At 32.9% G+C, this 13785-nt stretch overlaps 1 protein-coding gene across 1 annotated transcript in view; it reads left to right on the top strand.

Annotated features, from left to right (window-relative positions):
* LOC118181320 (alpha-1-macroglobulin-like) overlaps positions 1-13785 on the top strand; it is a 78892-nt gene that overhangs the window by 26876 nt on the left and 38231 nt on the right. The window contains exons 10-13 of the mRNA XM_085825575.1: positions 3270-3420; positions 8623-8767; positions 11595-11823; positions 13013-13246. Coding sequence (XP_085681701.1) covers positions 3270-3420; positions 8623-8767; positions 11595-11823; positions 13013-13246 — 759 coding nt within the window. The remainder of the gene's footprint in view (positions 1-3269; positions 3421-8622; positions 8768-11594; positions 11824-13012; positions 13247-13785) is intronic.

Below are 13785 nucleotides of genomic sequence, written 5' to 3'. Positions count from 1 at the left end.
TATGGCAATAATATCAAAATTGTGAATGTTCTTTAATAGGCACGAGTAGAGTGCCAAGTGAATTGTAGCCACAAAATGGGAATTTAAATAAATAAAAGGAAGTTAATCTGGCTCGACTGCTTCTTCTTCAATATGGATGGACGCTCTAAGCATCAAGTATCTACGCATCTCAGCGTTCGTATTTCAACGCCTACAAAATTTTTCTGCCATTACATTTTTCGGCCAGTTCTAATTATGAAGAAATCTACACGGATTTGGTATTCTGTGTTTACAGTGAATTGTGGGAACTCTGTTTCACCGAAAATTTTAATGTAAGTTTGTGCCGCATTCATAATCAAATCTTTCATGTCGTGTCATCGAACCACAATTTCCTTACATATATATACATATGTAATATTTTTGAAGCATAGAAGAGGAATCAGTATGCAGTCGTTGCAGCTTATGCTGAAGGCTTACAGGTGAAGATAACAAAACATGAACTTGAAGAATCTTTATTTCCATGCATGTAAAATCATCTCCGTAGATATTTATCCAATCATAATGAAATCCGATACATTTCTATGATTCAACGATAATGAAATATCAAAAAATTTATCAAAAAATTCTATGTATATTGGTTTCTTAAATTTATGACGCAGGCATTTTCGAGAAGCGAAGCGGGAAGATATTAGCAACGTAGAGCTATGTAGAAGAATGATGTAAGTAGCTCGTCAGAGGTATTTATACCAAAGTTGGCGCGATTCTAGAAACAATCTATCAGATTGTTTCTAGGACAATGTACTCAAGGACCTCATTCCGGATATGAATTCCTGGGGTATTTATAGAATTCCTTGCCAGTGCGGTTTAATTTACATTGGCCAAACTAAGAGAGCCTTAAAATTTCGCGTCAAAGAACATGAGGCATATGTTAGAAAAAAGGAAACACAGAAGTCTTCTGTTGCTCAACATTGTTGGTCCGAAAATCACACTTTCAATTTTTCTGCTGCCAAAATTATTCAAAAAACATCTTCCATTGGAGAACTGGATTTTCTAGAGGCATTTCACATTCATAAAAATCTTTCTGTTCTAGTTAACGATCCTAATTCCAATCCAAATTTGCCTTCGGCTTTTAGAGAAATTATGTTTTAGTTCTGGTTTCGCCAACAGATGGCGCCACTTGCTTATTCTTGTCCAGGCTTTCTTATCTTATCTAAACATTATTTCCTATCTTGTTCATTTGCGGTTTTGCAGCTGAAGATGATGGTTCGGTAAAACCATCGAAACTAGTCCTGTGAAAATTTTGTAAATTAACGCTGATTTTTGTTGTTTGACTTCTGAATTAGTATTTATTCTGCGTGTTATTGTGTCTTAATCTATCAGATCTTAATTAATATTAGTTTTAGCTGCCCTTTTTCAGTAGCGTTACATAACATAGAAAGATCTCGAATTTGGGAGACCAGATGAATTTAGAGGGAGAATGTTATTTTGGAGTCGCCAATTATTATTAAAGTAGCTATCGTACTTTGTTCTGTCTTACATATATATGTATGTGTGTGTAATTTTGATATTGATGAAGCAGTGAAAAATATGATTTATTGAATGACGGAGATTAGGGCATTAAAGAATGTTAGCTCTCATGCGGATTTAACTTTTACTTTCTTGTACGAAGTTAAAGTATTGAAATTGCAACTAATTTTGGGTGTCATATTTCAACGAAAATATCCACTTGGATGCACTTTAATGAAAATCGCATCCATTTGAATGATTTTCTTTTTTGCGTGATATCTGTACTTACGGATAAAATAAAGGACTATTTTTCCTCCAAACAGATTGTGAAACGGATTTAAAATGGATTCAAAAGAGTTTTTCTCATAACCTCTGTATCTACATATGTATCCCGCATATCTCAAACATTTGTAACCGTAAAGCACTGAAATTTTTCATATGGGACTGCTATAATACGTAGTTGTTCTCCTCGCGTTTCCGTTGCAATAGGCTACATAATAGACACACACGTATGTATATATATAGGATGCACCATAAATGTTGCGACAAACTTCTAGAAGAGGTAAGATAGGAACCTATACCCGGAAATGTCAGGGGTAAGTGGTAGGAGAATATCAGGGGTAGAGGTAGAAGATAGGAAAAGAAGAATGAGTGATTAATTTGAAACATTTATTGGACATGAATACAATTGGTGTACGACAGCTCGAATAATACAACAGATGCTCGAAGTTTGCCCCATCAGACGCCAAACATACCTGACGCCCACGGAACATTTGAATGCCGCGAATTATTTGGTCTTTCTCGAGCAGGTTCTTTCCGATTTGCTTGACGATATTCCACCAAATGTGAGGCACAAAATGCGATTCCAACATGATGGGGGCCCTAGCTCATTTTGGAGTGCTCGTAGCCATTTGAACAGATCATTCCCGCATCCATGGATTGGGCATGGTGGTCCAGTTCCCTGGCCCCCATGCTCACCGGATTTACTAAGCCTTGATTTCTTTTTGTGGGAAGCTATCAAAACCGTGTATCATGATCGTGTATAAAAGTGTCGTGTATCATGATCCTGTTGTGTCTGAAATGGATCTCGTGGTAACAGTCGCCTGCGCAGCTGCTACAGTCAAAGAAACTCCCTAGTGTGTTTGAACATGTCCGGCAATAAATGGTCCTTCGGTGTCAGGCATGTTTGACTTCTGACGGTGCAAACTTCGGGCATCTGTTGTAACATTCAAGCTGTCGTTCACCATTTGCATTCATGTCCAATAAATGTTTCAAATTAATCCCTCTTGTTTCTTTTCCCATCTTGTATATAAACTTATATTTTTAGTACTTTGTGTATATTTATTTTCTGTTAAATTATTTATTAATTAAATCAGACTCTGTAGGAAGTTTGCGATCAGAAAATTATTCTTGAACGTTTGTAACCAAATATATGCAAGCACATTTGTAGTAAGAAATCATAAGTATGCATATTTGTGATAAGAAATGCTTTCAATTTCAGTAAGATTAAACATTAACGTGTACAAATATTCGCACAACCAAATGATAAAAATGTAAATCAATTCATTTTATAATAATTCTTTGTCTGTTAACCCTTTTCACATTTCATTATGATACGTATTAAAAATGCATTGCTTAAAACTTTGTTTAATGATATAATTTATCATGTGAAATGAATATGTTTCTGCCGTTGAGGCAGCTGAGGCATACGGACACATGAAATCAAATTGTTATAAAATGATAAATTCAATGTGATTATCATTTCTATTTTTTCTTTTATACAGAGAGCTGGGACGATGGTGATAAGCGATTTAAGACTTGAAACTCGACCATGCATGAATGAAATAGAAAAAGTAACTTCGGAAGAACGAGAGCAATCAGATTCCCTAGAATACGGCTATTTTTCTTCGCATCGTGATATGCATCTTTATGGAGGTATTAAAAGAATATTCAAATGAATTTATTTATAAATTGCAGATAATAATGCCTAATTTAGTTAAAGCTTTGTTGATTAATAGTTTAAATGTTAATGAGACATTTCAGAATTCTTAATAATAATGTAGAGTCATTAGGTCTTTTTGATGCTGAAGACGTAAAAAATGTGCAATACCCTGGCTGGGACTCGAACCTGGACCTCTCGAATACTCTCTTAGTGTGCTCCCAATTACACCACGAAGGCATGCTGGAAAGATTTAGAAAATACGTTATAACAAAAACATGTATTTTGTTAATTAGCAACGAAATTAGTGAAATTGAGAAAAGATATTTTATGTTTAAGTCTATCTGTACTTTGTTTTTGAAAATTTCAAACTCTTGCCTAATTTTGAAGAGCTGAAAAATTAACACGACGTGTTGGATACAAAATGAAATCTGTCATCGTGAATCAGCCAGGAAAAGGCAACTATTAAGCCTTTGCATTTGAAATGGCTAACTTCGTTGATTCACGCCCTAAACTGTATGTACTGGAAAAATCCTCAGTCATGTTTAAGGGGTTATTGCACAACCTGTTGCCAGCTGTCGTGTTTTAAGTGATTTGCAAGTGTAGCTGACACTGTGAACTGAAATGTGGTAGATGATAACACATCACTACCTCAATTTTGTCGCTAGATTTCGTATATCAGTGCTGGTTTTCGCTGGGTTTCGTATCAGTGCGAATACGCTCATGCTGTAAGTGTAGTATGTCATACTAATATTCGAAAATCCATGCTTCGAATTTTGTAATAGAATTGTTGATTTTTTAGTGTTGTGCTTCAGAAAGACTAACCGTCTTTATACTTTATTGTAAAAAACTGACTATTCTTAAATTAGACAAAATTCAACATTAGACTAATTTTAGTTTTATTGAAATGCTTTATGGATTTCAAGAAAATCTGACACAGGTTTATTTTCTGTAAGAGACTAAAATATTTATGTGGACCTGGCTGATTTGTTTTATGGTGTAATGACACCCTCTCGTTGTAGTGATTATAGCTGCATGCTGCTGTGTCCCACGACCTTGCGGCTGCGTCAGCGCAATACGCTCTAATATGATGTGATAGCCGACAGTTACAAGTTAAACTGGAAATCGCTGCATAAAATCCGAATATTTACTTCAAAGCCCAAATGGCTCACATGGTTTCAAAGCTAATGTGAAAATTTACTTTTCAGTACATTCGTAGCTGATGACCCTGGGTGGCTATATATACTTTCTTCGTAAAGTTATAATATGTTCACAAAGTTTTTCACGATTTTCCTTTGTTTTTGAGCTTTATTGTACTTTATGACCATTTGTTATGAAGTACAGTAAAACTCAAACTTACATATAGAAGAAATTATTGAGTTTCTAGTTTTCTTGCTACGTTACACTTTCATTTTCATTCTTTCTCTTAAATTATGAAAATGGTTTCCTAGTTCAACGCTGGAAGTACCAGATTTTGAAGAAAAGAATCTAATTGATTAATTTACCATTTGAGTACTCAGGTATACTTTCAAAGCATTTTAAAGTAAAATTATTTCATCATCTTCTCGAAATCGGGCAATTGAATTATAGATTCTTTAAAGTATTTCATATTTCAAACATGAATATTAATAATAAGTTCAACTTCTACAAACTACATATTAGAATATGAATGAGCAGAAACGTTTTTGAATTTTTTGCACTGTTCAAAAATTATTGAAAAATCCATCAAATATTTTTTTCTAATTATCTGGACTGGAGCTTAGAAACTGAACAGAAAAAAAAAAAAAAAAAAAAAAAAAAAAAAAACGCAGATATATTTGTTTAAAAGTGTTTTTCCGAAGATGCAAACCTAACATATACGAAAATCAGATGACAAGAACTCCGCAGTTTCAGTCCAAGGATACATAACTTTGGACTAGTCCAAGGGATACATAACTTTGGACTTTTAACTCGTCAAGTACTATAAAATTAAGTTAATACATGTGAAACACTATTTACTTTCTAGCAGTTCAGTTGTGGCACACAGAATTTGTTTCTTTCCACTTTTAATTAAATTTGGTGTTATTTTTGGACTTCCAGTACTATATATGGTTTCTGTTAGCTACACCCTGTACACACACACATACAATACAGTTTTTTAACTTTTATTTTTTTCCAGTAGAAAAATATACTTTCATAAATCTAAACATTATCCGCCTAAACGGGGAAGTGATTATTGACGCTGACTGCCGTACCTCAAGGCGCGGATGCATATAACCATTCTGTACCGCGCCACGCACATAGGGAAAAATTCCTCCTCGTGATTGGATATGTCTCCCGATGACATCATTTCCTCCACGCTTAGGAATGCCTTGACTTTGCTTGGGGTCGAGGGTATACCTCCGTATGTTTGTTTACATTTTGATAGCAGTACCAAAAAGATTATTACGTGCGTTCTATTTTTGTTGATGTGAGATTACACTTCTTACAACACCTTGCGAATTTAATATAAAAAAATAGTAATTTTTATATTAGAAGGTAGGGGAAAAATTACTAATTTTTTCACCTTCCTTCTAATATAAAAATTACTATTCTAGAGAGAAAAAATGTTATTTTTTTCTTTTGCTTACTCGGTAAATGTGTATTAAGTACATAAATGTTTGATAAATGTATTCTTAATTTAAAATACTTCATATTAAAGGAGTTGTTAGCATTGCTTCATGTTCATTATATATCTATTTTTTTGCAGACGCAATCTCCGAAAACATGATTCAAGTCAGTTTTCGGACAATAATATAACATTATATTATTAATAATATAACATGGCAATAATATAACATTTGCAGAGGAAATATTTCCTGCAATGTGAATGGAACAGAATGCAACAAAACTGCAATAATTACAATATACTTACTGGCACACAATGCCTTCATAATTGGACCGAGATAGTCGCGTTTCGGTTTTTGAACTAAATTCATGAACTCAGCTATTTATATAATCTAAGCGTTTAAAATTGCTTCTGATATTAACAACGCCTTTTAAGGATTTTATAATTTTATCATTTCATAAAACAGGAAGCCTACTGCAGAACACTGCGGTTAAATATTTTCGTTTCAAAGACTTCCGTAATAAACGGTAATTTTTCAGACTTCCGTTTCACTTATGCTGGTCATTCAACGAAAACAAAACCGTATGACGTCTAAACGTCATTACGCCAAGAGAAAATGATGTCACTGGAAAGTATGTACAGGTCCGGGTTCGAATTATGCAGAAAACATAGCTGTAATTGTCCGTCCCTCATAGGAGGCAACGGTGTCCTGCCTATTATGTGCCTCTACAATAAAGAGACCACAGCTTCCAGCCTTAGCAGTGGCCGATATTTATAAAAGGTTACAGCCAGCCATGGGGAAAAACAGAACATAAATATTAATCAAAATACTTGCAAATTACTGCCAGTATCTTGATATTCGCCAAACGTAGACAGTATCTGCTAACGTTTTTAATCTATCCTTATAGAAATAGACATAAAAATTCCTTTAAAATTCTCAATTATGAATCTACAGTTCCTAAAATATTAAAGATTAATACAATCAAAGGTATATCTTCGATTTTAATAATCAGTTAAGATTCAGTCACCCTGCATGCAGAAATGTTGTTTTATATCTAAATTCTATTCTTCTGTTAAAATCGTTAATTAAAATTGCTGACAGCTCTTTATAGTTTTCACCACGTATAACTTACGTATAAAAAAGAGAGTGGGATATACTCTTCTTAGTAAACTGATTTTTAAACATGCACATTGCCTCTACAAATTTTAGAATAAACTCATAAAATTGAAAACAAATATGCTATGAGGTATTTCTCCCGCCTTCCTAGAGCGCTTTTGTGGTATAGTGGTCTGCACGCTGTGCCGGTATTCCAGAGGTCCGAGGCTCGATTCCTGGCGAAGGCGTTGTTAATTTTTCATCTTTCCTGCTTCCAAAATACATAATAACTCTATAAGTGAGGCCCAATATAAAAGGGTGGTGGATGATTTCTCCCCTAAAAACCCCAGTCGCCCTGGCGTTGCTAATTTTTCATCTTTACTACTTCCAAAATATCTAATGTCTCTACAGTGCAACTAAATAATTCGCTATTTTTTAAACGTTTCACATGCATTCTTTCGGATACCTTCCGGGATGTCCTCCATCAAAATTGGGACGGAGATTTCTCCATTTTCTATGAATATTTCAGTAGTCCTCTGCGGTGCACTCTAAGTAGTTTTTTTTTTTTTTTTTCTTTTTGTAATAAGACGGCTAAATGACTGATGGATTCTGGTCATTCTCAACAAATGCATTAGTTATTGGTATCTGGTCATTTGAAACGATAACAAAAGCAGCATTCCTCAAGATATATATATCTGATGGTACGTTCAAAAGCTTTCTGACCTGCTTCACAGAAGTTAATTTTCGGAGCCCTTTTTAATCTGTTCGTGCAATTTCCTGGATTTCAGTATTTTCGAGATGCTGATTGTTCTGGGTGTTAAGTTACTATCGAAAAGTAATGCAAACTTTCGTTTTCAAATTTTATACCCTCTTATGATTAATTATAATTAGATAGTTGGCTGCAAAACTTTGCATTGAAAACTGAAGTGGAAATTTATGTTCCTGCATCAATGACATGAGCACTGCTGCTACATTTTCCAGTCTATTGCCTACCAGGGAACATAGTAGAATGAAGTAGTTACTTTAGTTAATTAGATATATGATATCCATCCATGAATAGGTTACTTTCTTACTATCATGTCATTCAAAGGATTAAATTTGCAACAAAACGTATATTACTACATGCACTTAATATGGACCCAAATGTATTTAAAATAGAAAGTTATTATTCCTTCTCACAAGAAACAAAAACATGTTGACAACAAAAAATAAATAACTGCAGAAGCAATTATCTTCAGAAGTAAAGCAGAATAAACATTTTTCATACTGATAATTTAAAAATAGTGGCAGGACTTCTATGAATTTTTCTCAAGACTATTCTTAAACTTTATAGATGAATGTAATGATTTTTGGTTAATCTTTTTTGATGAAGAGAATTCAAAGGACTAATATAGTCTTTCCAATTACTTTTAGAAGAACATAATTAATAGGTCTGAAATATAGTCTTTCATTATACAAGCAAATTAAACAATGAATTACAAATAACTTTCGAACTTCTGTTTTTGGTTTTAATAGGAATTTCACAGCAAAGATTAATTTTTCCTCGTGAAGACGTTGAAGAACTATCTGACAACAAAATTTCTGGATCAACTCCTATTTCAGCAGAAGAAATACGAAGTTATTTTCCAGAAACATGGTTATGGGAGCTACATACAATTGAGTAATTTTCATTTTTATTTATGTAGAATGCTAAAAATGATGATTTCTTTTGTGGCGTTATATAAAAGTTGTCCTCCTAAAGAGTTAATTTTGAACTGTAAGATATATTTTGATAAATTTCAAATTTCATTAAAAACATTGCTTAGGTCGTACTAAAAAAGTAATGTGGAATTTTATGCTCACAGTTTTCGTATTAAAATAACTAAAATGTTAATTAATAAAAAATATTAAATAAATTTTAAATAAGAATTTTAATCGCCATTTTGATACCTAGCTATATTAGGTCTTAAGGTCACTAGAATACATTTAGCGATAAATTATATCTTTTAACACTTGCCACGGCATCGAAAACTATTAGCGTATTTCAGTTTGCAGCTAGCTTGCAAGTATGTGGTAATCAATTACATTAAATACAAGTATGTTTTTTAGACAAAGAATTTGTTAAAAGTAACCAACTCTCTTTCTTGTTTACAGCATAGAAATGGAGTAAATTGATTTTAAACTGCCTCAAAATCCACGTTTATGGAAAGAGAACAGTCATAATGAACAGTATCTTCATTATTCTGAATAATTTTGTTTCCTATAGCTTTATGCGAAGCCCCCTCCCCCCAAAAAAAGATCAATTAGAATCTTAGCATCAAGACGAGTAGCCTCTATTGTAAGTTTTGTGAAAGAAAAGCTCATTTTTCAGTATTATTTTAAGTTTTGCGCGTCAAAATTGAAATATTCTCGTATCGAGCATGGTATGGTGGGGACTGACATTTCGCTTTTGTATTGTGAGGACACTGAAGCGTATCATATATGAAACACCTCGAGAGAAGACATTAAATTATTTCACAGTATAGAAATTATGATATAAGCTTCTAAAGATCAGGAAAAACAAACACTTTGGTAAAACCTTAGAAGAAATTACAGCAAAATATAGATGGATTTCATTTCAGATGTAATATTGAAGATTAACTGCATATAATAAACAGTTAAAGGCTTTCTTGAAAATGTTAATCTATGCCATTGTGTTGAACCCATATTTATACAGAATCATCATATAATATGGACATAAAGTGCAGTTCATTTCAATCTAATAAAAATCCTCTTTTCGGTAGATCACAGTTTTGCTGCGTATATTAGCTCTAGAACTGATGCAGTTATTCAAATAGCAAGGTATGATCATTGAGAGATACGTATCTATTTAATGAGCTTCTCATGGATTTACATTAACATAGCATATATTACTGAGATATGGACAGCTTAATCTTTGAAACAAGCACGAGACTGTTAATAAGATTAAGCAAGTGTCTTCTGTGTCCTCATAGAATGTTGGCGTTGCTCGTAACTGCGATCCGATATTGATGGCACTTGCCCATTCTTGGTTGGCTAGCTGCTGTCCTAGGTCGAACTTCTCGTTTAATTACCCGCATCTTATTTTTTGTGCTTTTGGTAGAAGTTAGAAACGCTTTACGTCTTCTGCGGTCTACGATTTCAGCACGTAGATATGAATCTTTGTGTACATCAAGAGGTGAATCGAAATATAAAGAATGTGCTATTATTTAATAACTTTTCTCGAGTTGCAAGAAAGGAATGTAATGTTTTAAATGTTTATATTTTTATACTGCCCGGTTAAACCTTTGAGCGCAAACACTTATTTTTTAATTATTTCTTTAATTTTATCATTTACTGAGATTTTTTCAAAGCAATGTAATTTTCTGAGAAATTAACTCTATTGTCTTCTGTTTTTCCTGTAAAATGTTGTCCATTTTTGTAAAACTTTTATAAAATCAAAAGAAATGCTGTCAATTTAGTGAACATGAAAAACAAAATCTGGGAGACCAAAACTGAGCCACACCTATCTCTTTGGCGCAATAAAATTAAACAGGCGAATAGCTATAGGAATATAATTTATGAAATTAATGGTTTCTCGATAATTTGAATTATTGCTATCTCAGACAATTTGTTGTTATGCGAACAGAAATTGAAATTGTATGGAATGCATTTCATCTGCCATGCTCACAAAATCTTATTTACTTGCAATAAGTAAGGAATTTCATTATTTTGGCTGAAATTACTTACTAAACTTCTGCAGAAGGTATCCTCTCTCTCAGACAGTCCTAGTGTGCTCTAACCGATCTCAATTCAGTCCTTTTATATATTAAAGAGAAATATTATTAAAATGAGTTAACAGTAATTCATGCCATAATTATTCCTGCAATTATAAACTTTGTATTTTTAATATATCTGTATATTTGGGTATGTACATGATGTATTTACAATAAACTACATGGGGGGGGGGAATATGAAATTTATTATTTTTAGTGCAAGTAATTTTTGTCTTTAAACAAGTGTGTACTTGTCATATTGTTCTTAAACACAACTGAAATTAGCATTGCAAATAATATTGCTTTGAATTATTTGTTGGATTTATACACGAATTTAAGATAATATATCATTATAAAAGTCAGATTAAATAAAGCAGTGTTTATTTTAATGTTTGCGGATGACCTCAAATTTTATGTGCTTTCATGTCTGTGAAACAAATGCGTGCCCATGGAAATTACTGATTTTCCAAACAAATTTAAAAAAATTGAGATAGAAAAATATACTTGATAATATGCCTAGATGTCAGTGCAAAATATGCAAAATAAATAAATTTTGAAATTGTTATTATAATGTATTGTAAAAATATTTGCTCTACACTATTGTTGTTAACGCCTATTTCTCACTGTCACAGAAAATGCGTTTATAAGCCTTTCGTATTAAAATTAATTTGTGCTCAAATATTTTCTGGAATTACTTTCTTTTATTATGAACTAATTCATTGGTACTATTTACAGTTCGAAAGGTGAAACGATCGTGAAACGGCAGCTACCTCATACCATAACAGAATGGGTAGGAGAAGCAATGTGCATCCATTCCAACACTGGTCTAGGCTTTTCGGAAACAAGCAGTATTATTACCTTTCAACCATTTTTCGTCTCTATGCAGTTGCCGGATTCTGTAATCAGATACGAAATAGTGCCTATTTCCGTGTATGTTATCAGTCATTTGACAGAGTGCCTGCCGGTATGAATATTTTTTTTTTTCATTTTTCTTTCATTTTCTTTTTGGAAGTGAATGACACCCATTTTCTCCTATGTTTAATAATAGGATTGTATTGCTTCGTAAATTTAATCACGAGTAGTAGAGGTCTAGAGGAGGAATGATAGAGTTCTATTTTTTAGGAATAAAGTAGTAGGGGTCTATGTGGAATGCATTTAATTTAACGCTGATGATTTCTTCATAGAATGGTAATTTTCAATAACGCAGTCTCGTTCGTTAAATACAATCTCGTTTACACCCAACCTGTAGCAATATGCTCTTTTTTGTTTAACACAGTCATTCCAGATTAGAATGATTATTGCACACACAGCAGGATTTCAATTCTAGGCAACTCGTAAACTTTTGTGATTGAGAAGCTGTGTAGGAAGCAGATATTAAAACTGCATAAAATATTCAGTTCGACAGTCCTTTTACTGGAAAGGTAGAATGGAAAGAAACATGTTAGATAGACGCCTTTAGATAGGATTTCGAATGGCAGCAGTTTATTGTTCCTTATTTTTCTCCTTTTGTTCACAAGCACACTCAGAATTACTCTGTGCCAAAATAAACCGAGAGCTTAAGCATTGGCAACTACGTAGGCTTTGTTCAATGTCAATAATTTCAATGCTTTCCTCTTTAAATGGAAAAATTACTAAATCTGCGTTCAGTACTTAATATAACGTCTCTAATATGCCCACTTGAAACTAATATAACTTTCGTTTAGATATTATTTCCAGAAAACGCACCATGCATTCCAGTAGCATTTAGTCATAAGATTATAAACATATACAGTTTTAATATAATTATTGTGCATCAATATGGCAAACGTGAGTATTCATTAAATTGAGTTTTAGAATCCAGATATAAGCAAAAAATAAAAGGAAACAGAAGGAGGATTTTGAAACCTATAAAGAGAGAAAGGTATTTGAAGAGACACCATATTTAAACGTGCAGTTAACCTTAGAGTATGTAATGACATACGAGTATGTTTATACTTAAGCATTGTAAAAAATAACTGACATGAAACAGTGACAAAAGATCCTACGAAAGCTTATAGAAAACCTATGTTGCAAGATATAATATTTAAAAATTAGATATTGAAATCCCTTTAAGCATATTGTTCTATAAATTATCATTTTTGGTTTTGGAGGTTATGAATTCAGTTTCTTTTCAGATCAAAATATTTTTGGAGTCAAGTGAGGATTACAAATTCACTCCTGAGTATCCATCATACAAGATGTGTGTTTGCAATAGTGACTTTCATCTCTTTATGGTGCATTTCGTAAGTTTAGGCAAGGTGAACATTACAGCATACGCATTTTCAATCGAAGATGATGAAATTTGCGGCAATAAAGCCACTGCAAGATTTAGTGCCAGCGATGCCATCATGAAGCAGCTTGACGTTAAGGTTTGGTATTTTTATGTGCATCCGATTCTGTTTAAATGGGCTTTTGATTTAGTTTCGAAATATTTTAGAAACATCATTTAGAAATAATATATGAAATCTTAGTCGCTTCCCTTTGCTATAATTTTTCATCATTTAGTGATTTCATGATTTCATTACATTACAGCATGACAAAAATGAAGAAATATATTTTTCTTTGAAAATAGAATAAATCTAACCATCAGCGAGAAGGCCGCAACATCTAATTACTTTAAAAAATAATGTAAAATTAAATAAATCTTTTTTTGAATATAAACTGTCTGTGTAACGGTTTTGTAACGGCTGGAGCTGTGTAACAGCTTTGGATAGCTCCTTTGGTATTTTCGTTTTATATTTGACTTCGCGAGATAACGAAAACGACGCTGCCACAAAGTATGTTTACGAAAGTGCAGTTTGTTGCTAAATGGTAAAAACAGGCACCAAAAGGAAACTGACCATGGCGAAATTTCTAATCTACACGTTGCTTTTTTCTGTCAGCTACAGAAATTTGTTAATGTTAAGTT

This window comes from Stegodyphus dumicola, chromosome 10 (assembly GCF_044657685.1).
Source record: "Stegodyphus dumicola isolate Sdum_Otavi_A_Nest chromosome 10, ASM4465768v1".
Classification (NCBI taxonomy): domain Eukaryota; kingdom Metazoa; phylum Arthropoda; class Arachnida; order Araneae; family Eresidae; genus Stegodyphus; species Stegodyphus dumicola.
This window is presented reverse-complemented; position numbering and strand designations above follow the sequence as displayed.